Consider the following 23,640-nt stretch of genomic DNA (forward strand, 5'->3'; position numbering starts at 1 on the left):
GACAGATGGACTAATTAAGCTCATTCTCAGTTTATGCTGCCTGAAATTGTTTTCCAGAGCCCAGATTCTGCATAGGAGGCATTCAATCAACAAGTCTGCCTTACCAATTCTGACAGTGCGCTGGGTCATCAGGATTTAAGGTGATTTTCTTCCCAGGAGCCAAGCGCCGACCAGCCACCTCACACACGGGGCAGTCTTGGGGGTCCACACAGGTCTGCAGAAGTTCATCCAAGATTCTCCCTGCACAAGATACCTCATTAGGAACCCACAAATCACCTCTCATACCAGGTATGTCCATCCACCTGCCACTAGGGGAACCTGCTCAGAAACCCACTCTCCAGTGGTCACCTCAACACACAGGGAGCATCCTTCTTTCTTGGTGTCTTGTCTACTTCTCTGAGAAGCTGAGATGGAGCTTTCTATACCACACCCCTCCACCCCCCAGACCCCTGGGACAAAGGAAATCTTATCCTCAAGGAGGCAAGGAACACCGGCTCAGCTCACTCTTCCCAAGCATGAACTCAACAGCTTTAGAGCTGGGCTATCCCACATGCCATGCCATGAGGCTACTCCTAAGTAAACTAAGCATGATTTAGTGAGATGCAGAGGCCATTTCCTCTGATCTATTAGGCATCATTGCATTGGATAAAACATTGCCATCACTACAAGTTCTACTGGAACATGCTGCTTCTATAACTCTGAAGGCTGAGACAGGAGGATGGTAAGTTTGAAGATAGCCTGAGATACACAGCAAGACTCAAGGGACAAAAGAAAGAGGAAAGGAAAAGAGAGGGAGGGAAGGAATAAGGGAGAGAGGAAGGGAAGGAAAAAAGGAGAGAAGGGGGAGGGAGGGAGAGAAGGGGGAATGGAAAGAAGAAAGAAGAAAGGGAAGGAAGGAAGGAAGGAAGGAAGGAAGGAAAGAAGGAAGGAAGGAAGGAAGGAAGAAAGGAAGGAAGGAAAAAAGGAAGGAAGACCACTGCTCTATATGATAAATCCACAAATAGGCCCACAAAAGACTGTTTAAGAAGCAATGGGTATGGCCACGTGGAAAAGCACAGGGGCATGAGTTCTTTCCTCACTACTGAAAAACCAAAAGGCAGGTGATGCAACTCCAATGTGGCAAAACTCAGAGCCGGCCTGGCTTTGACGAAGAGACCCCCTCAAACAGATTTGTTTGAGGGCTGGGGGTGGAGAGAGGCACCTCTGGACAATGGAAGCCAGGAAGAAGAAACCTAGCCATCTAAGAACCCGTCCCTCCAGCCTGCTCCAGCCAAGGAGGCCTCACCTGGAGGGCAGTGTGCGTGACAGCCCTCCACACACTGCACAGGGCAAGCCAGAGGCTCGGGGTGCTGACACGTGACCGGGCAGGCGGGCGCACAGCTGTTATAACGCCATTCACACTCGTAGCCACTTTCCCGAACATTCCTTTCTTCACAGCTCTGGGCTGTGGGGACACAAGAAAAGGTGGTGACCATGGGACCCTCAGCAATGTGAGAATCCAGTGTCTTTCCCCCACCCCATTCCAGAATTTCTCCAGAAGTCTCCACCTCTCCATCTTGACTCCATGACCCTACTCACAGTCCCACTGTGACCTCCTCACCCTTGCCACCATTATAACTGTCTTCATGTCCCCACCCACTCTTAAAGAGATAGGCCATCGCTGTTTCCACATTCCCACCATTTCATTAGGATGAATGTCTCATAGCTTGTCTTCAATCCATGCCTTCATCAGAGCACTCCCAGGAGGGTGCTCCCCTGCCCCTACCCCCACCCAGGCCTTCAAGGTGCTTATAAGGCTGTGCATCTGAGGCCTTGGGAACTCACGGCACAGTGTGGGTGTCCTCCAGGTTACCACCTGGCCGTGCTGGGCGCACACATGGGCATAGGCAGCGATGGTGTCACAGAAACAGGCACAGTCCCCAATGGATTCACAGGAACAAGTGTCATAAATGCAGATGTCCAGGTATGGCTCAGGGTCCACCTACAGAAAGGACCTCAAGTGGTCTCAGCATGAGCTCAAGAGAGAACTCTGGCTTATGGTTAAGATGCAAGGGATGGGGGTGGGATTTCTGAGCCACAGAAACGTAGAACACAAGTCCTGGAGAATGGATGGGCAGAGAGGCAAATCCCTTTGTTTCTAATCTGGATTCCATTAAGGACTAAATTAGGCAGGACTGCCAGCCTCTCCTATGTTAGAAAATGCCTTTGGAATTTGCTAGAAGTTTCCTCTGCTGTCTTCCACCTACCTGCCTGTCCTTCCCCGCAATCGTGAGTATGGAATAATTTCATATAAACACACAGAGATCGGCCACTCTCTTTCCTTGCCTCAGTGTTAAGCAAACAGAATGTAGAGATAAATTAGAACATGAGGAGCTACAGGGAAACTTTGCAAGACAGTGGGGTCTGGCTGGACATCTTTGGCCTTGAGCCTAAGTCACCCACAACCATGACCAACCACAGTGGTCACTTCTTGCTCTTCTTGTCTCCAAACCATGCTCTTTGACTTTTTGGGCTTCTCGGAGCAGTTAAGGAGGAAATGAATTCATCAGCCAACGAATTGCTTTTCCCAAGACATTTCAACATCCCTGAGAGCCCAACTCCTCCCCCATCCTCATTCTTCCAACTCAGACGCCGCCCAAACCATAGCACCTAAGCTTCCTTTGGAGCTCTCCTGGGCTGAGATACATGAATTCATCCCCTCAGCCATATGTTTATGGTACAGCACAGGAATGCACATGGATATGCACTGATGTACAAACACAATCACACATGTGAGCATGTGTGCACATGCATGCAAACACACAGAGGGAGAAGTCTACTTCACTTTGGAGAATGTGTCACTATTGTTTGGTGCTATACTTTTTAAAAGATTTTTATTTATTTATTTCATGCATACGAATACACTGTAGCTGTCTTCAGACGCACCAGAAGTGGGCATCAGATCCTATTACAGATGGTTGTGAGCCACCATGTGGTTGCTGGGAATTGAACTCAGGACCTTTGGAAGAGCAGTCAGTGGTCTTAACCACTGAGCCATCTCTCCAGCCCTGGTACTACATGTTATGAAATGTCTGAGACAAAGAAATGAAAAAAAAGCCAAAAAAAAAAACCTGACAGACCTCAAAATTGCTGAATTTAATGTCAAAAAAAAAAAATGAGTTTGAACAAGAAGGGAACCGGACACCAAAGCAGCTGTTTGCTGATGTGCTTGTGTGTTAATGATTGGGAAGGTTCTGACTGAGTCTGGACACATAGAACGGTAACAAGAAAGGAATTCCCTGGTTCTGACTGGAGACAATGCAAAGAGAATCTCGGACCAAGAGACTTCTTGCATACAAAGAAAGAGCTCGGCCAGCCATTGCTTCCCTCAAAGACTATGCATGCTCTTCTTCAGCTAGAAGCTAAGAAAGAGCTGTCATGGTGAATGAACCCTTTCAGGGCTCCAGCCTCGTTCTCGTTAGTGTTCACAACGGACACTAACCCTCAAGGCATGCACCCATTCTGGACCATTTCACCTCCCTCCACCCACAAAGCCTCACCAGCCTGTTGCAGCTCTGGAAGATGTCACTGGTAAGAATTCTGCAGGACGAGTCCACCATCGTCTGTTTCATGATGTTGTTGTGGCAGGTGGCAGGGGCAACATCTAGTGGCAGCTGAGAACAGAAAAGAGCACCAGAGAGGCCAAACATCAAATGGCCTTGCTGGAAGGACTCAGCCCAGAGGGACACACAAGAGACCTAGTTCCAATCACCACGCCCTCCGTGAGAACAAGAGGACCCTCCATCCACACAGACCCCAGATGTACCTTTCTTGTGTCGGCACACTGTGAGCTCACTTTCCAGGAGTTCCCAAAGTCAACGGGGTCTGCCTCCACCTGAAGGCTGCTGCTGGTGACGTCATTGTTCTGGATGCCATCGAAGTTCCCACACAGGCCACACACCTGTTCCTGGGGAAGGGTTGGGGACGCACACTGTAAACCCAGGCACACTCTCCAGGTTGGGGGAGGAAGGTACCAGAGGAGGAGAAAATGGGGAGAAATAGAGGGAAGAGGAGGAAGTAGATAAAGCAGAGAGACCAGAGAAGAAGGATGGTCAGCAAAACTCTGTCCTCACCAGAGCCTTTCCCTGTGTTTATCCACATTGACCTACACTGACCCAAGGAAACAGAAAGAGGCCATGTGCCCAAGTCTCATAGTCAAGGACAAAAGAGGGATATAGGCAGCTTGGCCCTGGGACCCCACTGTGGGTCATTAGCCTCCCTCATCAGACTATGAACATAAAGAACATCAGGTGCCACTGTCAATGGATGGAAGACAAGAACTAAGGAGGGAACACAATGGTCCTGCTTTGCTTCAGGCAGGGGTTTGTTCAAGGAGACAGGGGAAAACTCAACAGCTTGAGAAAGGGCATCAGGGAAGGGCTAACACACCTCCATGGCAGGCATGTGCACCAAGTCCTGAACAAGCCTGATCGTGCAGAAACCATCACGTAAGAACCAGAGAAGATGGGCAGGCAGTCTTAAACCTACTCTACTCTCCGCACATGGTCAGAACCCTGTCCCAGGAAAGGAAAGGTGGCTTAATCCATTTTGCAGTATTTGGCTCGAAACCACATGTACAAGTCATTGAGGAACGGGTGAGAATGTTACCCAACAAGCCATGGCACTGAAACTGCCTCTCCAGACTCCTGTTAATGACTAACACCCTCCCCTTCACCTGTTGGCCCAACTCTCCAAACATTGGTCACCTCGTTCTTTACAAATCTTACCCCACCCACCCGGCTTTTCTCTCCTCCAAGAAGACTTCTTCTCCTGTGTCACCTGTTCAGACAGGCTCATCGAATTACCCTGTCCAAAGTCATGTGGCCATACGAATATACTCTCCACCCTGGCTATAGAGAGCAACACTGAGTCCATCCAAAATGCCCGTCCCAGATCCGAGAGCTATGACTGTCACCCACATTGTATCATAGTTTTTCTCATGGTTTGACCTTGTGGTTAAATCCCCAAAGGGCTTATTCTCTGAGGGTGTGGGGCCCCAGTGTGAGTTTGAGAGGTGGTGTAACCTTCAGGTGGGACCTGGTTGGATTTAATTAGTCACTGGTGACGTCACCCTTGGAAGAAATAATGGCATTCTCATAGGACCCCAGGCAGTTCCCACACTGTAAGATTTTTGTTGTTCTTTTGTTGTTGTTGTTGTTGTTTCTTGAAAAGGGTGCTGAGATGGCTCAGCTGATGAAGATGGCTCAGTCAGCTGCCAAGCTTGATGACCTGAATTCAGTCCCGGGGACCCACACTGGAGGCCCAGGGAGAACTGTTGTCCACTGACCTCCACACACTATGGTACATACTCATACACACACAGTAGATGATAGATGGATAGGTAGATAGATAGATAGATGATACATACATATATACATACATACATACATAATATATACATACATACACACATAATAGATGATAGATAGATGATACATACATATATACATACAAACATACATGCATGATATATACATACATACACACATAATAGATGATAGATAGATGATACATACATATATACATGCATACATACATACATGATATACATACATACACACATAATAGATGATAGATAGATGATACATACATATATACATGCATACATACATACATGATATATACATACATACACACATAATAGATGATAGATGATTGATAGGTAGGAAGAAAAATAGATAGGGTAGGTAGGAAGAAAGATAGATAGATGATACATACATATATACATACATACACGATATATACATACCTAAATACACATAATAGATGATAGATGATAGATAGATACGTACATGATACATACATACACATACACAATAGATAATAGATGATAGATAGATGATAGATACATATATACATGATACATACATACACACATAATAGATGATAGGTAGATACATACACACAGATGGATGGATAGACAGAATTTTAATTAAAATAAAATTAAGCAGGTCTCACATGTGACCCATCTACACAAGGTCATTTCCATTTCCCTGCCTACTCTGCCTTCATCTACCACAGGCAGGATGATCCCCACCAAAGACCAAACCAGGGGAACCATCCAACCCTACACTTTCTACCTCCAACAATAATAATGAGATTTGAGTAAACCTTTCCTCATAAAGTGCTCAGCTTCGAGTACTCAGAACATGGAGAAATAGCCAGGACAAAGGAACTTAGTGCACTTAGGTTACGATCTTGCAGTAGGAAAATGTCCTGAATCATCTAGCAAGCTGTATGTGACGAGAGTCTGACATGAAGTAGAAAGGGGCCGAGTGTGAAAGTGTGGGGGTGGGAGGCCTGAAGATGCTACTGAATAGCAGCTCACTTTGAATATGGGAGGTGGATCCACGAACCAAGGAATGCAGTCAGCCTCCAGAAAGTGTAAAAGCTCCACAGGAACGCAGCCCTGCAGCCTTCTGGCCTCCAGAGCTCAAATGCAGTGCACTTGGGTTGTCTGGAGTTGCTGCGTTTGTAGTGATTCATCACAGCATCATGAAAACGCACACGTGTACACACATGGAGACACACATACATACATGTACATACTCACACCTGATTCTTTTTTCCCTTGCTGTACACGAAGTGCCTGGAACAGTCCAATACACTGAGCAGAAACATAGGTTGCTAGACCTTCCTAGAAATGGAACGGGCTATCCCAGGGAAGCACTCCCTTCACAATCTAAACATGGACGGCAGTGTCAGATGGTGTGGGGGCCACTCTCAACAAGAATAAACCAGCCACCATAGTCAACAGAACCCCTTGTCAAACACACACCATGTAAAGATACCACCAAAACCCCCAAAATTATAGAAACCCACACATTGTCTTTCTGCTCTCAAAAGGGGTTAACCTTGGACCTGGGGAGGTAAGTCAGGTAGGCAAGTGCTTGCCACACAAGAACAAGGGCCTGGGTTCAGTCCCAGCACCCACATAAAAAAGACATTCATAGTGGTGTTCATGTGAGATCCCAGACTAGGGAGATGGAAACAGTAAATTCCCAGAGCTCACTAGACAGCTAGCCCAGCCTAGCTGTGTGTGTGTGTGTGTGTGTGTGTGTGTGTGTGTGCATGCGCACACGTGCACACACTCAAGTGCTAATCTGGGCTCACTGGTAAGGCAACATCCCAGAACAGATGGTGATGATTTAATATTTTGCAAATTTAATTTGCCTCTTTGGGTTAAGAAACCCAAGGAAAAGCTACCCTGCCTGTCCTTGCTCTTCCTCCTCAGTGAAAACAAAATGTGTGCCTTCCTGGGCTAGTTAGGACACTGTCAAAGCTACCTCTATATCTCCCCCTCCCACGTGCAGTCACCTTCTATAACCACTTAGCTTTCCTTGTGTGGGGAGCAAGGAGACTGGACCAGAGAGAGAACCACTGTTCCCCAATATAACAGGCAAGGGCAGCAGGCTCCTACTTAGAGAACAGATGTCAGTCCACATGAACCACAGGCAAGATGCAGCAAGAAGGCCAACTGACCTGGTATGTGTGCTTCAGGACCACAGAGATGCTGAGGTGGTGGTCCCAGACCACAGAAAGGGCCTGACCCAGCAACAGGATGACGTACTGGCCTGACTCCACCACCTCAAAGTGAGACTCATCTTTCAGGGGCCTCTTAACATTCACCTGAAGGAAGAAGAATCAGGAAAATGAGGTGAAATGGGAGTCCAGGGCCCCCCACTTTTCACACAGCCTCTCTGTCTGCCTCACCCATTATCTTAGTCAGGGTTTCTATTCCTGCATAAAACATCCTGACCAAGGAGCAAGTTGGAGAGGAAAGGGTTTATTCAGTTCACACTTCCATATCGCTGTTCATCACCAAGGAAGTCAGGACTGGAACTCAAGCAGGGCAGGAAGCAGGAGCTGATGCAGAAGCCATGGAGGGATGTTACTTACTGACTTGCTCAGCTTCCTTTATTATATAACCCAGGTCTACCAGTCCAGGGATGGCTCCACCCACAATGGGCTGGGCCCTCCCCCCTTGATCACTAGTTGAGAAATTGCCTTACAGCTGGATCTCATGGAGGCATGTCCTCAGCTGAAGCTCCTTGCTCTGTGATTAACTCCAGCTTGCATCAAGTTGACACAAAACCAGCCAGCACACCCACCAATGCCAGAGCTGGCCCTCGAGTCCTGTGTGTGCCACCAACTACTATCCAGCAGAACTCCCAGAGGCCAGCACTCCACTCAGAAATATCTGTGTCTTTCTGACCTACCGCCCCCCTATGATGATGAGACCGCAGTTAGAACACAGAGAAAGAGACCAGCACACTTCCTGTCACCTCACGAGAAGGGAGGGTGCCCTAACCCTGCATCATCTAGAGGTGACTTTCTGGCTTGCTTTTTAATGTGGCAATGATTTTAACCACCTCTAGTCAATGGGATAAAAACTCTACCCTCCTATGACAGTGAGCTCCGATTGGTTTTCCTGTCTCCTACCACCCTCCGTTCTCCAGAGTGAAGTAACTACCATCAAGACTGAAGAACAGGGACTATGAAGCTTCATGCTCCGGGCAGAAGCTTCCAGAAGAAGTCTGGCCCAAACCACTTACTTACTCTGCCAGAGTCATCACCACTGAAGCCCACAGTAGAGCGCTTGGCTGACTGTCAGATGCATAAACTAGAGGCCGAGACCAAGAACCTGTCACTCCTCAGAGATCTCCTCTCCTCACACGGGGCTCATCTTCTCTACAAACCCCCAGGAGACCCGCCATCTCCTATACGGCCTTGCTGCCGTCATTCCAGTCAGCAAACTTGCTAAACAGTTTTCCTTCCCTGTCTGTGGAAAATGCACTCCCAGGTCCCAGCTGTCAGGGCTGAGTACTAACAAAACATCAGGGTAAAAGCAGGGGCCACGGGAGCAAATGAACCCAGACTTTGGGAGTTTGTAGCACGGCACAAAAACCAAACCAGCTGGATCAACTCAGCGACCCAAGGACAAGCATCCACTCTGAACGGAGATTCCAGGGTTCCATCCTGATCTACTGAGGCAGAACGTCAAGGTGAAACCCGGGATCTGAACTTCACCGCTTCTTAGGCTGTTGGGACAGAGGCTGCGTCTGCTGGTTCTGCTCCTCTTCTCCGCATCTCAGAAATCTTAATCTGAAGAGCCCGGTACCAGTGTGCTTGCTCAGTCTTTTAAAAATCCCCTTAGAATACAAAGTAGCTAAAACGCAACCTGTAATTATTCAGGCCTGCAGTCGTCCCTGTGTGGCATTACTTCTGCCTTCCTACAGGGCTTTTTGGTTTTGTTTTTGTTTTTTTTTTTTTTGGGGGGGGGGTTGATTGTTTGTTTGTTTGTTTTTGCTTACTTCAGTTGACTAAGGAGTGTTGAGTGAACCATTCCGAGGTGCTGATTAAGTTTCAGGTAACTTCCATCACAACACATTGCAAGCATTGGCCAAAATGAATGCTATTTAACTCAGTCCACTTAATAATCAGACATCATCGCGGGTGCTGGATAGTTTTATGTCAACTTGACACATGCTAAAGTCATCGAGAGGAGGAAGCCTCAACTAAGAAAATACCTCTGAGTCCATAGATGAGAGCCCTTAAAGCTTGTGATGCAGAAGTATAGCTCTTCACAGTTTTGTTTTGTTTTTTTTTTTTTTAATGGCTTCTGGCGGTTAGGAGCAGGGGGCAACTCTGTTATCTTTAGATGGTTGACCACTGGGAGTTTAACCATGCTCCAATAAGAACACGGCGACACAAATTACACTTGGTGTATTTTTTTCATTTTTTGGGGGGGTGGGCCTGGGAGGAATGGGAAGAGGGTGCATGAGATTCCCAACTAACCAATAAAGATACTATGTTGAGAGAGAAACAAAGAAAATGTCTCCATCCTGTAAGGCATTTTCTTAACTAGTGATAAATGTGGGTGGTGCCATCCCTGGGCATGGAGTTTATTGGAAAGCAGGCTGAGCAATGAGAAACAAGCCAGTAAACAGCACCGCTCAATGGCCTCTGCATCATCTCCTGCCTCCAGGTTCCTGCCGTGTTTGAGTTCCTGTCCTGACTTCCTTTAATGAGGAACAAGGATATGAAAGTGTAAGGCAACTTGCTTTTCCTACCTAACTGGCTTTTAGGCCGTGGCGTTTCATTGCAGCAATAGAAGCCCTGAGCCATTACCGATGAGTATAATGGGTTCTGTATTGCCTGTGATTTCAGGCATCTGCCAGGGGTTTTATCCCTTTGTGGCTAAGGGGGAACCACTGTACATGAAAGAGTGGAAGAGAAGCTCCTCCTGCCTGCCACAGGCAGCTCACCTCCATCAGTCAACACTTCCTCTCCCCCCACCTCCCTCCTCGTACATAGGCATCGATCACTGTAGGAGACCCACTCCCACACATGCCCAATCCCAGTGGGCTCACACTGTCTCTACTGGCCTGCCAATCATTCTGCTCGAAGGACCAGCTGATGCTACCCGACCTCATTCTCTATCAACAGTGGGACATAAAGGTAAAGGGGAGAGACTGGCGCTTACCTCTCCATCAAACAGTTCAATCTCCCCTCCTTCCACCAAGATGGTCACCCGCTTCCTGCATTTCACTGACGGATAACTGCAACCCTCATTTCCCACCAGGATCCGAAAGGTCCCAGAGTTGTCGCCACAGTAATCCTAGGGAGAGAAGGCACCGAGAGGGAAAGGTGACCCTTCCTCACAGACCAGAAGATGACATTGTGACTTCTAGGGTCAGAGAATATCATCAGATGCACCCTGTATTCAAGGGAAAGAGAGAGGTAGCTACAGGGAAACTCTCTCAAGGGTCTAACCTCAGACCTTACAGATGACCCTGGTACCCATGCTCAGCACAGTGGCAAACACAAAGGGAAACAGGGAGCTAGAGGACACATGTATCCACATACAAATACATACATAAACATACACCTACCCATATACCTACACAGATATGCACACATGCATATGCAAACACAGTACACATTCATGTACACTTCCACGTTCATATACATAACATACACACAAACATACATATGCATACACACATACACATGTACAAGCATATAATACACATGGCTAAACACATACATACACGCACATATGTAAACATGTACACACAAGCACCTACCTGTAAACCGATATATGTATACAAATATACTTTTAAGTATGTATGTGTTTACGTGTAATGATATACATATATACACATACACACAGAGAGAGATACAGAAAACACAGCCTGGCATCTGTAAGGTGGCCACCAGGCCACTTCCTGGCACTTTTGTGTGAAATAATTTTAACTGGTTCCTAGGTCCCACAGGTTAGAAGCTGGACAAGGCTGTGGTCGCTTGCCTGGTTCTTGTCACCATTTGATTTTGTGGAAGGAGAAAGTTAAACCTAATGATGTTTCTCACAGGGATGGCCCCAGAAGACAACCCAAGTGGGAAAGAAAAATAAACACACAGTCTTGAAGGGAAATCCTGAAAAATGAGCCACTGGGGAAGGTTTGCAAGCCAGGGGGCACTTGGCAAAGGTGACGCCACTGGCTCCTTTCCACACGCTAAAGCCATCGTTTCTGGAAGCTGAGAGAAGCATTGAACCTTTGCTAAGGAAAAGAGCAGGGGGAGGGGGGCCCCACAGGGTACACACAGGCACAGAGGCATCAGAAAAGCCATTTCAAGAGGTGTGTGTATGTGTGTGTGTGTGTGTGTGTGTGTGTGTGTGTGTATGCACGTGCACTGTTTCCCCAATACACTGTCTCCCTAGGTGACCTAGGGTATGTGAGGCCAGCCTAGCTGATTCCCTGGAGGTCCCACCCCCTCCCAGCATGCTCTGCACATGGTGACCCTGGTTACCCATAATGCCTGCCACACAGATCCAGCATCTCCCTCTATGGTCTTGAAGTCCTACCTTCAGATCATCCCAAACAGCCTCCTTCCCAGAGAACAGGGACAGAGAAGCCATATCAGTTCAGTGTGTCACAGTATCTCAACTCTGAGAAAAGCACTTGTCCTCCTTGGTGAACTATCTGGTGTCAGCCAACAGAAGAAATCACAGGAGCCCACAAAGTAGGGCCGGGGAGGCACTGGGGCCGGCAGGGCTCACTAGAATGCCCCCAAACCTCTCCTCCTCACCACGTTAAGAATATAAATGGTGCAAGTTCAATAGGACCCTAGCTCAGGCAGCACAGTCCAGGGCTCATGCAGGCCATCCCTCCGCCCAGGAATACTTCAGAGCAATGGGTGACCAGGGAAGGTGACATCCATCCAGGATAAGCTCCCATGTATCCTGGTTTAGGTGTCCACCAAAATAAAGAGCCATCTTTCTCTAATCTATAGCAGTGCCAAAGTGGCCTAAAGGGTACCACACCAATCCAGCTCAGAAAACAAAATTCTGTTCTTAAACCTCCTATATCTTTGGGCATCCTTTGGGAGATAAAAAAAAAAAAAAAAAAAAAAAAAAAAAAAAAAAAAAAAAAAAAAACCTACTCTGACAAAACCAAATGCTAAAGTCCTTTCTATAGACAGAACCTGACCCAGAGACTACAACATCCTCTGCTCTCCTAGATACAGACAGCACCCTGTCTCCGCATCCTCAGCCTCACCTGCACCAGAACATACTGGCACTCCCCGGGGAACAGGTACTTGAGTCCATCAAAGGTGACGTAGTGAGCCATGCCAATGGCAGAGCAAGTGGCGTCACACACGTGGTTGGTGCAATTCCACCTCCGGTCCCGGCAGACACTAGGGAAAGCAATCAAGTGTTACTGGTTTGTACCTTGGGCACCAAAGCCTCAATCGTGTCTCAGGAAAGAGGGAGGCGGTGGAGGATGTAGAAGATGCTAGGTCATCACTTAAGTAACCTCAAGAAGCTAAGCATTTGGAGCCAGTGAAAGACACATGGGCCTCAAAGCTCAGCACAGAGTCTGCAGGAGAAAGGAAGGCCAGGCTGCTTGCTAGTTCCAAGGAGGAAGCAAAGATAATGGAGTGGGATGGGGGATGAGAAGGTGAAGTCCTCTCTAAGCCATCTACCATGGACTCACTAGAATGTAGCCTCACCCTGAAAGCTAGAGTGCCTGAGACTAGCCACTGTACCACAGACATACTGAGGCTAAAACCCCTTTAGACCAACAGAGATTGCAAAATGAAGCATCAGGGACACTCTGAGGCTGAAAAACAGAAAGGGAGTGTGAATCTGCCAGGAGCAGTCTTCTGTGTGCGGTTATGTGTTTAGATCTATCATGATCTGCTGGCCACATGTCCCGCCCCTCGGTGCCCTTAACCAGAGCCAATCGAGGGAAGCCCACTCATGCGTCAGAGGTGGTGAGCTCAGGCCTCAGGCACTGATCCCCTCTCCCATCTCTGTCCACGTGAGCCCCTAAGACTGTCGATAGCCCAGAAGTAAAAGGGTGAGCAGAAAGGGGTGCCTAGGAAGGATAGACAAAGAAGGGCAGAAGGAAACCAAGGCCTCCCAAGCCACTGTGTCCTCCAGCCCACTCTCAGAACACACAGAGCGTGTGGGAGGAGATGGGCCTTGATCCCTTTGGCCTTAAGGAAGAACAAAATACATCACTGGCACAGAAGATGGTGGAACCTGTGATCATCGTGCTGAGCGAGTTAAGCCTGACTCAGAAAGACAGTTATGTTTTCTCTCATCTGTAGGGTCTGGATTTATTTAAAAGATACAAATGTAGAAGGGGAACTATTTGGGGGAGGGGAAAGAATTGTGGAAGTAGGAAGGGGGACAATGGAAGGTGACATCGGAGAATTGTGAGCAAAGCACGTTGTATGCATTATGTCTATGAAATGATTGCCTTGTACAATTAATAAAAATAGAGAGAGAGGAAGGAGGGAAAGAAGGGAAGGGGAGCAAGAGGGAGGGAGGGAAGGAGGAAGGGAAAGAGGGAGGGAGATAGACAGAGGGGGGGGAGAGGGAGAGGGAGGGAGAGGGTGTTGAAAGGACCTTTCCAAACCCACTCCACTCCCAGCCTAGTCACTGCAAGGTCCTCTGTAGAATAAGATCCTCCCAGAACAGAAGTGCCCATCTGTAGGGAGCAGGGGTGTGACTGAGCAAAGTAATGGAAAGGGGCATTTCACAGATGGGGAAACAGAGGCAGAGTAAGGAAAACAGCACTCGGGTTCCCACGAGGTGTGAGGACAAGTGTCAAAAGTCCTGTGTCCACAGATCATGATGGCTGATCCCCAGATCCTCCAGAGCCTCACCAGGTGTTGCAGCCAATCTTCACCGTATCTCCTGGGGAGTACTCCTCACCCTGGTGGAAACAGGGACACCGCTCCAAGGCCACACACCTGTTTTCATGCCGGACCTAAAGGAAAAGAACAAAAGCCAAGGGCCATAGAAACTGATAACAATCCCTGATGAGAAAGTATCCAGATGCTCTAGCCTGCCAGGAGCCAGCATGAGGAGAGGCACTGAACCAGGGCAACCTCAGCGACAGAGTAGCCAAGCTCAGCAACAGAGTAGCCAAACTCAGGGACAGAGTAGCCAGGGCAGGAGTCAACAGCAGGCTGGGGTGTGAGCATCTTCTACACTGTGTCTTCCTGTCCACCAAACACTCCGACTGCCTCTATCCTGCTGGGTGCCATAACCTAGAACATGTTTACAAAGACTTCAGAAACCCATGTCAGGACCCCTGGGAGTACAGATCCCAGACTCAGCCATGTCACACAAAGGGTGTCCCCAGAGAAGGTGGGGGTATGGATGGAGGATAAAGGAGAATTATTTACCAATGAACTGGGAAAGGAAAGCAAGCAGTCCAGTGTTCAGAGACAGGTAAATGATGCCCTTCTTAAGGATTCCCCGGGAGCTGGTTTGCTGTGGCTTGCTAGAGGAGCCTTCAGAGGACTCTAATGAGGTGAGCAGTGCCTACCTAAGCTGTGAGGGTTTGTTTGTTTGTTTGTTTGTTTTTAGTGGGGAAGAAAACTGTACACACATGTGAACCAAATTTCATGTGTTTGAAATATAGACTGTTGTTTTTAACTATGGTTAAAAGGAAAAAAGGATGTTGCCTCCAAGTAGTAAGCTTGGATACAGGACTTCTTGGGCTTATTTTCCTTTCTAGTTTTAATTTCTTTTCCCAAATGTTCTTTGACGAGTGGGTGTTATATTCATAATTAGAGAAAATGGCTATCGTGTTTGACAAGAATTAATAAGCACTGACTCCCTGGACTCCTCCAGGGACTAAGGAGTGGCCAGAGGAGACATAGCAAAGCCAAGCTAAAAGCGTGTCCAGGACATGCAGGATCAGATGGTCCTCCCCCCAAGGTCACCTTTTCCAGTCCCGATGCTCTGACATGCTATCCACAGAGGTTCCTTCCTCCCTCCTCAACCCCTCGGGAAGTGACCCTGTAGCATGCTACACTTCCTAGGTCTGCTAGAGACATGTGGGTAGGAAAGAAACATGACCTTCTGGCTTGGTGGGTTTAAGAAGCACTGCCAAGCCCACCCTGACCCCACCACCATGGTCCTCTGCCACCTCAACCAAGAAGCAGCCCTGCATAGCTGCACGGCAGGACTTCGCCTTGGAAGTGATATAATATACGTTGGTCATATGTCCTCCCCTGTAACCCCCTCTTGTCCTTCTTGGGTCAGCCTAGGTGAAGGCCCACAGCCACGGTGCTCCAGAGCTACTTAGCAAGTAGGACTTACTGCACAATTTTCAGTCCAGGGATCTGGTAAAATCCCCTGCAAGCTTGAGTTCCTAGACCTTCAAGTTAAATGAAACCCTGGGAACAGGGGTATGCAGAGGATTCCCATGGAAGAATCATCAGTTAAACTATGTGCACACACACACACACACACACACACACACACACACACACACACACACACGTATACTGGGAGGTAGAAAGATTAATATTCTCCAATTAGCACCACATCTGTCTGCCTTAGGAGGTGTCCTCAAGTCCCTTGCCCTCTACGTGGTGGAACAGTATGGGTGTAAAGAGCTAGGAAGAAGCTGTTCCACTGTTTCCTTGATAGTGCTTAAGCCTGAGACCACGGTTCTTAGAAGAAGCCTAAGAGATCAACAGAGAAGGCAGACAGTTGGTTGGAACAAGGAGGGGCTGCAAACATCTCCCTTCAAGAGCCTTCCAAGGTTCACAATAAAGGATGGGTGGGACGGGGGTGCATGGTGTGCAACTCACAAAGAATAGATTAAAAAGTTGGATAGAAAAAAAAAAAAAGGTTTGTGCCCACATTCTCCAAGCTTTGTCAGTTTAGACTTCAGTGTGAAGTCCGACACCTAGTGGCTACCATAAAATTGACAGGAGCGTGCACACTGCTCCAGCCGTGGAGACTGCTTAGGCAGGAAGGGAAAACCTAGCCCTGCTCCCCTGACGTCTCACCTCTGAGGGATACTCTCTGCCCGTCACCTCCAAGCAGGCATGGCTCCCAGGCCTCCTGGTGTGCGCACTGTCTGTGCTTACCTCTCTTCCAAGAGTCACCCCACTGCCAAGTACAGCCAGGCTCCAGTATCTCTCTGTTCCTGCTTCATCTAGGCGGGCCCATGTGCCCAGCCCTTCTCCAACAGACAGCATGTCAAATCTCAGCTCTTCAATCGGACGGCGCTGCCATGACTATTCTAACAAACTCCCCTCCTCTGGGTTGTTACTGGCTAGGCATGCTCTCCTCTCTGCCCTGACTTGCCTTAGAACCGTCACTACAATATCAAGATAGGGGCTCCGTGTTAAGAGAGGGCTGCTATCAAGACAACATTGGTGTGGGGACTGGGGAGGAGGCAAAACATGACCTTAAAGGAAAGGAAAGGGTTTTTCAGGCACTGTGTGGAAACTCCTGACTTGAGAAAGATGGGATATACATAAAAGCCCGGTCAAAAACACTCAGAGAAAGCCTTAAAGAAACCACAGAAATAAAGAGAAGTGGCCAGGAAGCAGACAAGCCGGGTAAGCAGCCATAACTGAGCTTTGTGGCAAGTCACTGAAGCTGAGAGTCTGACCTGAAGGCAGCCACCTCTGTCCAGCATGGCCTTTAAGAATACCACAGTGGTGCTGAGATAAAAGTTATGAAGCCTGTGGAAGACTCGAGAAAACATGGCAGGAATATCTACCACGGGTTATCAGCTCAAAGATCATTCAGAAAGTATTATCCAAGGTCAGAATCTCATCCTCGGCCAGTTCCAAGAACAAGTATGAGGCAGGAAAAACTCCTGTCACCCTTCTCTGGAAATTCCTCTATTCCTCGCTGGACTTGAATGTCAGACTACTCGCGCTCCCAAAATGGCTGCCGTCACCTTCTCCTCAGTGGTTCTACTGCATTCATAGCCACAGCTCGGGCTAGCTGAGCTGCACCACATGCTGATTGGGAGGAAAGCATTCTCATCTTTCCTAACGTGTGAGTGACTCTTCCCGTGGGGTTTGGTCACGGTGTAAGCTTTTTATAAAGTCTTGCTCATTAACCAAGTGAGCATATTCCTACCATGGTTCAATGAACCTTGTCAGGTGACAAATGTGACCGCGGGAAGGATCTTGAGAGAGATGAGCTTTCTTGGATGTCACGAATGCTTATTACTTAATAGAGCATTCACTTCGCATGCATGAGGCCCCATAAAATCTCTGGTGTCCAAAAATGAAGCTCATTCCAGAGGGAACCTTGTACCTGAGATCTAGTTTTAAGAATAGTTTCCTTTGTCTCTCAGTTCCTGGCAGGCCATTCCCTAATGCCGGCAAAGCTGGGTACCAGTCTGAAAGACGTAGCTGCTAGATTTCAAAGGATAAATCACCATCTCCGAGACAATGATGCTATACTTTCCTCAGAGGCCTAAATATTTGCAAGCCAGTATCCTGGCCTACGGTCTAGGTTGAAGGATCCTGGCTCTGCCTTGGACTCCTACAAGGAGTACAAGAAACAGGGCAACTGGCTGTGTTCTGCTGCCGACTAGTGGCAAACATAGGTAATTTCCTAACTTAAAGGAGTGGCTGCTCCAGGCAAAAAGTTTGGGAGCATTTTTCAATTAAAGAAAAAGTACTAGCCTGGGCTACCTAGTAAGTTCCAGATCGGCCCGAACAACAAAGTAAAGCCTGTCACATAGATTCAAACGCATCAGGAAAGACTTGGGAAGCCCTTTACCACCATCCATGGTTTATCTGCATGAACTTACTGTGACAGCGGTCACCCTGACACCATGACACAGGCAGCTGAAATGTCTGTGACTATCTGCCATCTTTAACACTCTTGTAACCCAGTACTACAGGGGAAGAAACAAAGATCTGAGGTGACTGGCCACTGAGTGTGGGGACCTAGGACTGGTAGCACCAAATCAGTACCACCGTGGTTCTTGCCACCTATAAAATCATCCCACCCCCTACCCCTGCAAGAAGGCCTTGGGGGCAGCTGCAGGGGCAGATTATCTGATGTCTGTGGTGGAGCAGAAGGCCTCTGATCAGCAGGAGCCAGGTCTCTAACACTGAGAAGGAGATGGCCTCCCCCATTTGCCTCCAACATCTTCAAAGACGTGCTTTTAGGTCTAGAGGGGATGTGCATGAAGGAAACATGGTTTGCAGAAGAGGACAATGGCCACTCAATGTCAGGCCAGTGTCAGAGCTGACCAATGGCAATGAGAAGGCAGAAAAAGATGAAAACTGGGTGGATCCTATACTTTGGTTACTTGGTTGGATAGTTGGATGGATAGATGGATGGATGGATGGATGGATGGATGGATGGATGGATGGATGGATGGATGGATGGATATATGGATGAATGGATGGATGAATGGATAGATGGATGGATGGATGGATGGATGGATGGATGGATGGATGGATGGATGGACGAACGATTGGATGGTTGGTTAGTTTGTTGGTTGGTCTTTGTTGTCTTTTGGTGTGCTAGAGATGAACCTAGGCTGTTACACTGACTCACGTTCCATGGCGTGAAGAAGAAAAGCCCCCATCGGTTCCTCATCTTAATACCCAGTCCTCAGCTGGTACAGTTTTTTGGGAGGATTAGAGGGTATGGCCTTATCATAGGAGGGGAGTCGCAGGGAGTGGGCTCTGAGGTCTCAAAAGCTCACACTATTCTTAGTTATCTTCTCTCTGCCTCCTACTTGCAGGTAGGGATGTGAGCTCTCAGCCACTGCTCCGGCGCCATGCCTGCCTGCCTGCTGTCACTCTCCTTATGATGGTCATTCTCTGAGCAGACTCTCTCTCTCTGAACATGTAGCCTCTCATATACTCCATCTTCCACAGGTTGTCTTGGTCATGATGCTCTATGGCAGCAGTAGAGCAGTAACCAAGACATACCTCTTAAAACTACCTGTTATTGTTCTATTTTTCAGGCGATCCATTCTCACTGTGTTTAAAAGCACTGATCCACAACAGACTGGAAATGTGAGAAAACGGACCTAACACCGGCCCGCCAGTGGCAGGACGAGGAGATGACCCACACAGTTTCTAAAACTGACCCTCAGTTATTCACAAACACAGTAAGCGCAGCTCTTACTACAATTCTATGGAACTTCCTGGCTTCACTGAGACAAGATCTCCAACTTGGACTGACGGTCAACACTCCATGAACCTGAGGATGACTTTGAACTTCTGTTCCTATTGTCTCCACCTAGAGGCCTGTCCTATCACCATGGAGATTGAACCCTGTGACCTCATGCATGCCAGAAAATCACATCCCTAACTGTGGTCCATCCCTAACCCCATGCCTTTTGTTTTTTAACTGATTTTTGTATACATCTCCCTTGCATCCATAGCCAACCAAGTGAAGAAGGGATGCTGAATACATTACAGAGGAGGCCTCTGGGATTCAGATAAAGACTGAACGACTGTCTATATACAAGTGTGGGGCCAGAGGGTGGAGGACATGCTAGCTTAGCCCCTGCATCCCATTCCTCCTTGTGTTTCTCTGCTCTCAGCAGATCAGCCTCCATCACAAAACGACTTGGTGACCACACCCTTGAAAGTCACCAGATGCAGAATACCTAGCCCCTTCTTCAACTCCCTCATCACACAGAGAGCAGAAGGAACAGCCATGGGAATGAGATCTGCACCATCAGAAGCACCCAGGCAAGAGGTTCCCAGCTCCCTTTTCTTTGTGCTGTGGCCAGGAACACGTGTAGGGCTCTGCAGCCAACACGCTGTGCACACTTCATAAATTACATAGATTCCTCTGCTCTGCCGAATCTGGCCCCAGCTATCTGCATATCAGTCAGCCTTGTAATGAAGCAGTTGTGAAAACAATCCAACCTCTGTGGACAGAAGCTTTTGTAAGGGGGCCTCAGTTACACGTGTTTCTGAGAATACATACTAGGGGCTTCTGGGTGAGAAAGGAGTGCCCCCCCAGAGTGTCTAGAACATAGATATAAGGTCACACACTCAGCCAGAATTGGGGATCTGATCCAACTGCTGTGGTTATTAATATCTAATACTATTTAGATGCTTTTCTAGACATACACACACACACACACACAATTCCTTTACAGAAGCCTTGATCTAGCTGGATATGGTAGTGTGTGTCTGTAGTTCTAGCGACTCAGGAGGCCGAGGCAGAGAATTTCTTTTAAGCCCAGGAGTTCAAGACCAGCCTGGGCAACAAAATGAAGCATCACCTCAATTGCTTTTGTTTTTTAATCTTTAACATAATAATAAATTAAACAGTTCCCAATGCCAACATGAGGCTGAAAAAGTCCCTTTTCTTACCTAAGGATTCTCTTAAGTCAAGATTACCTACCCCCATTCTCACCCCCAGAAAAACCATAGGGACAACTGTCCCTACAAATTCCTGAGCTATTCACAATGAGACCTTATCTCAGGGTCTCTTAGTCCACTGCTTGTTGCTCAGACATGGGACTGGGTTCCTCCTCTCATAGACCCCAAGCATCCTTCCCTACAGTGTGAGTCACGCTGCCCAGAGTAAGTGCCAGTCCCTACCTCCCTATAGAAGAAGATGGTTCTGGAAGCCTCAGGGGAGAAGATGATGGGGAACATCCTAAAGAGAATTAATAGAACATTGGGGGGTGGTCTAGAAAGGAAGTACAGAACAGAACTCCTGTCCTGCACATGCCGCAGTGTCCAGCTGTCCTGAGGGCATGGAATAAGGTCTGGTTTCTGCGATGGAACACCCACAGCTCCTCAGGCAGAGTCCTTGGTGTTCACTCCAGCCACCCCACCCACCTTCACACTGGCCTCTACAGTTTCGCCTTAGTCCCTCAGTGCATAACTTTGTGTATGGGAAATTAGAGTCACAGACAGCAGAAAGACAGGGTACATTTGTAAAAGAAGAGTTCAGAATTTACATTCTTCAAGGTGATGATAATAATATATGTATAATAGATTTTATATAAAACTGGCCAAAGCCAGGAGGTGATGGTATATGCCTTTAATCCTAGCACTCAGGAGGCAAATGGATCTCTGAGTTTGAGGCCAGCCTGATCTACAGAGTGAATTCCTAGGACAGCCAAGGCTGCACAGAGAAATCCTGTCTCAAAAAAAAAAAGAGAAAGAAGCACGAGGAGGAGGAGGAGGAGGAGGAGGAGGAGGAGGAGGAGGAGGAGGAGGAGGAGGAGGAGGAGGAGGAGGAGGAGGAGGAGGAGGAGAAGAAGAAGAAGAAGAAGAAGAAGAAGAAGAAGAAGAAGAAGAAGAAGAAGAAGAAGAAGAAGAAGAAGAAGAAGAAGAAGAAGAAGAAGGGAAAAGAAGAAAAAGCTTAATAGTAGAGGGAGGGAAGGAAGTCAGAAGACTCAGGCATGTTCCAAACATTGCCGTCATTTCTAGACTGTAAACAGAGAAGCCAGGAGGTCTCAAACAAGCATTAGACCCAGCCCCAGGAACAGAATCGTGGGATTCTGCCAGGACCTCACAAGTCATTTAGTGGAGCCAGAAAAGAAAGTGTGAGTATACAGAAGCCACAATGAACTTGTGTTATGGTACAAGGACACTGTCTTGGTTGTATTTTCATTGTCAACTTGACACAATCTTAAGTCACCATGGAAGAGGGAGTAATCACATTGACCTGTGGTCATATCTGTAAGACATCATCTTGATTGATAATTGAGACTGCAGGGTCTAGCCCACTGTGGGTGTTACCATTCCTTAGACAGAAAGATCTGAGTTACATACAAAAGCTAGCTAAGCCTAAGCCAAAGAGAGAGGGGGCAGTGAGCAGAGTTCCTCTATGGTTTCTGCCCTGAGTTACTGCTCTGAGTTCCCTCTGACCTTGAAGTGTAAGATGAAATAAACCCTTTCCTCCCAACGTTACTTTTGGTCAGCAATGGAAATCAAACTAGAACACACATCAACATCTTCTCTTAAAAGAGAAAATTATAGGCGAATATATGTAAATCATGCACAACTATGTGTGTATCCTTTTATCCCTGCTGTATGAAATGCTACCCTTGGAAAAATTTTAGTAGAAATGCCTGTTTAGACATGTATTTTCTATAAATTGTATCTTTGCTTCCTAAGGCAGTTAGGTGCACTAAAATTTTCTCTGTTTGTGTCTAACCACATCAGCCACAAATCCAGACATTCTCTTCCCAGAGGTTCCCCAGACCCTTCCTGAATTTGGTGGTTGAATACCCAGCATCCCTATCCCTGTTTCTTCCTCTCTCTCTCTCTCTCTCTCTCTCTCTCTCTCTCTCTCTCTCTCTCTCTCTCTCTCTCTCTCTCTCTCTCTCTCTGGCTCCACAGACACCTTTCACCATGGCCTACAAGAAAATGGATGGGAAGGTGACCCTTCACCCATGTACTGGCTCACCATGCCTGGGGGACAGAGGCAGCCAGACACACAGCCCATGCTCATACAGTCCAGGTCGTAGTTCTGGCATGTCTTAGCACACTCCAGCCCTTGAGCCCGTGGGTTGTCAGCAGGGCACACCAGCTTGACCATGGGTGGCCGGCAGGAGAGACTCCTTTTGCCTTGAGGAAGGAAAAGAGGTGGTGAGCAAAGCCATGGCAGATCATCCTTCTACACTGTCCTGTAACCCCCCCCCAGGAACCATCACTCATATGTGGGGGGCTCGGCACTGTCTACTCCCCAAGACCAGACACTGCCCAGCTTACAATGAGCTCCATCCCTGAGTCAGGGTCTCCATGTGAGACGAGGGCAGTAGCTTTATCTATATCAAGGCTTCAAGCCCAGCTCTGCAGCCCCTAGCAGGGGTCACCTGATGACCTTCAACAGGGGTCACCTGATGACCTTCAGCAGGTGTCACTTGATGACCTCCATCCCTCTTGACTCTGCTCTCCCACTTTGCCCCAAACCAAGGTGCACTGTAGAAAGTTCCAGATTCAGGCTTGAGAAGACGTAGGTTGAGGTACTAAAATGAAGCTTGATGGGACCCAATAGGATCATTTAAGAAACAGTTATGGCTCATGGAGGAGAAGACCATCAGCCTCGGGGACTCTAAGGTCTGTTCCAAGGTTAGCCTTCCCTATAAAAATGCCATCACTGACACGCCTCCCTCTCCCCCCACGTGTTTCCACTGTGTGTTTCAAAGATTTGCTTCCGGTCTATAAATGAGAATCCTGTCACCCTTCTCCCTTCTGTGTCTTGTCCTCAAATGGTCCAGCAACTGTCAAGACCCTCAAACTGAAAGCAACCAGATCAAGCCCCCTTTGTGACTTCCTTGACCCCACCTTTTAAAAAAAATCATATTCTCCCTG

At 47.8% G+C, this 23,640-nt stretch overlaps 1 protein-coding gene across 1 annotated transcript in view; it reads right to left on the bottom strand.

The window, feature by feature from the left end:
* The window catches only part of VWF (von Willebrand factor), a 127,247-nt gene that overhangs the window by 43,133 nt on the left and 60,474 nt on the right, over positions 1-23,640 (bottom strand). Inside the window, exons 18-27 of the mRNA XM_080914051.1 lie at positions 22,733-22,893; positions 14,221-14,324; positions 12,603-12,741; positions 10,526-10,660; positions 7,522-7,668; positions 3,806-3,946; positions 3,540-3,653; positions 1,825-1,981; positions 1,286-1,444; positions 105-240 (exon numbers count right to left, since the gene is read on the bottom strand). Of these exons, the coding sequence (XP_080770177.1) occupies positions 105-240; positions 1,286-1,444; positions 1,825-1,981; positions 3,540-3,653; positions 3,806-3,946; positions 7,522-7,668; positions 10,526-10,660; positions 12,603-12,741; positions 14,221-14,324; positions 22,733-22,893 (1,393 nt within the window). The remainder of the gene's footprint in view (positions 1-104; positions 241-1,285; positions 1,445-1,824; positions 1,982-3,539; positions 3,654-3,805; positions 3,947-7,521; positions 7,669-10,525; positions 10,661-12,602; positions 12,742-14,220; positions 14,325-22,732; positions 22,894-23,640) is intronic.

Source organism: Micromys minutus (assembly GCF_963924665.1).
Source record: "Micromys minutus genome assembly, chromosome: 3".
In the NCBI taxonomy this organism is placed as follows: Eukaryota; Metazoa; Chordata; class Mammalia; order Rodentia; family Muridae; genus Micromys; species Micromys minutus.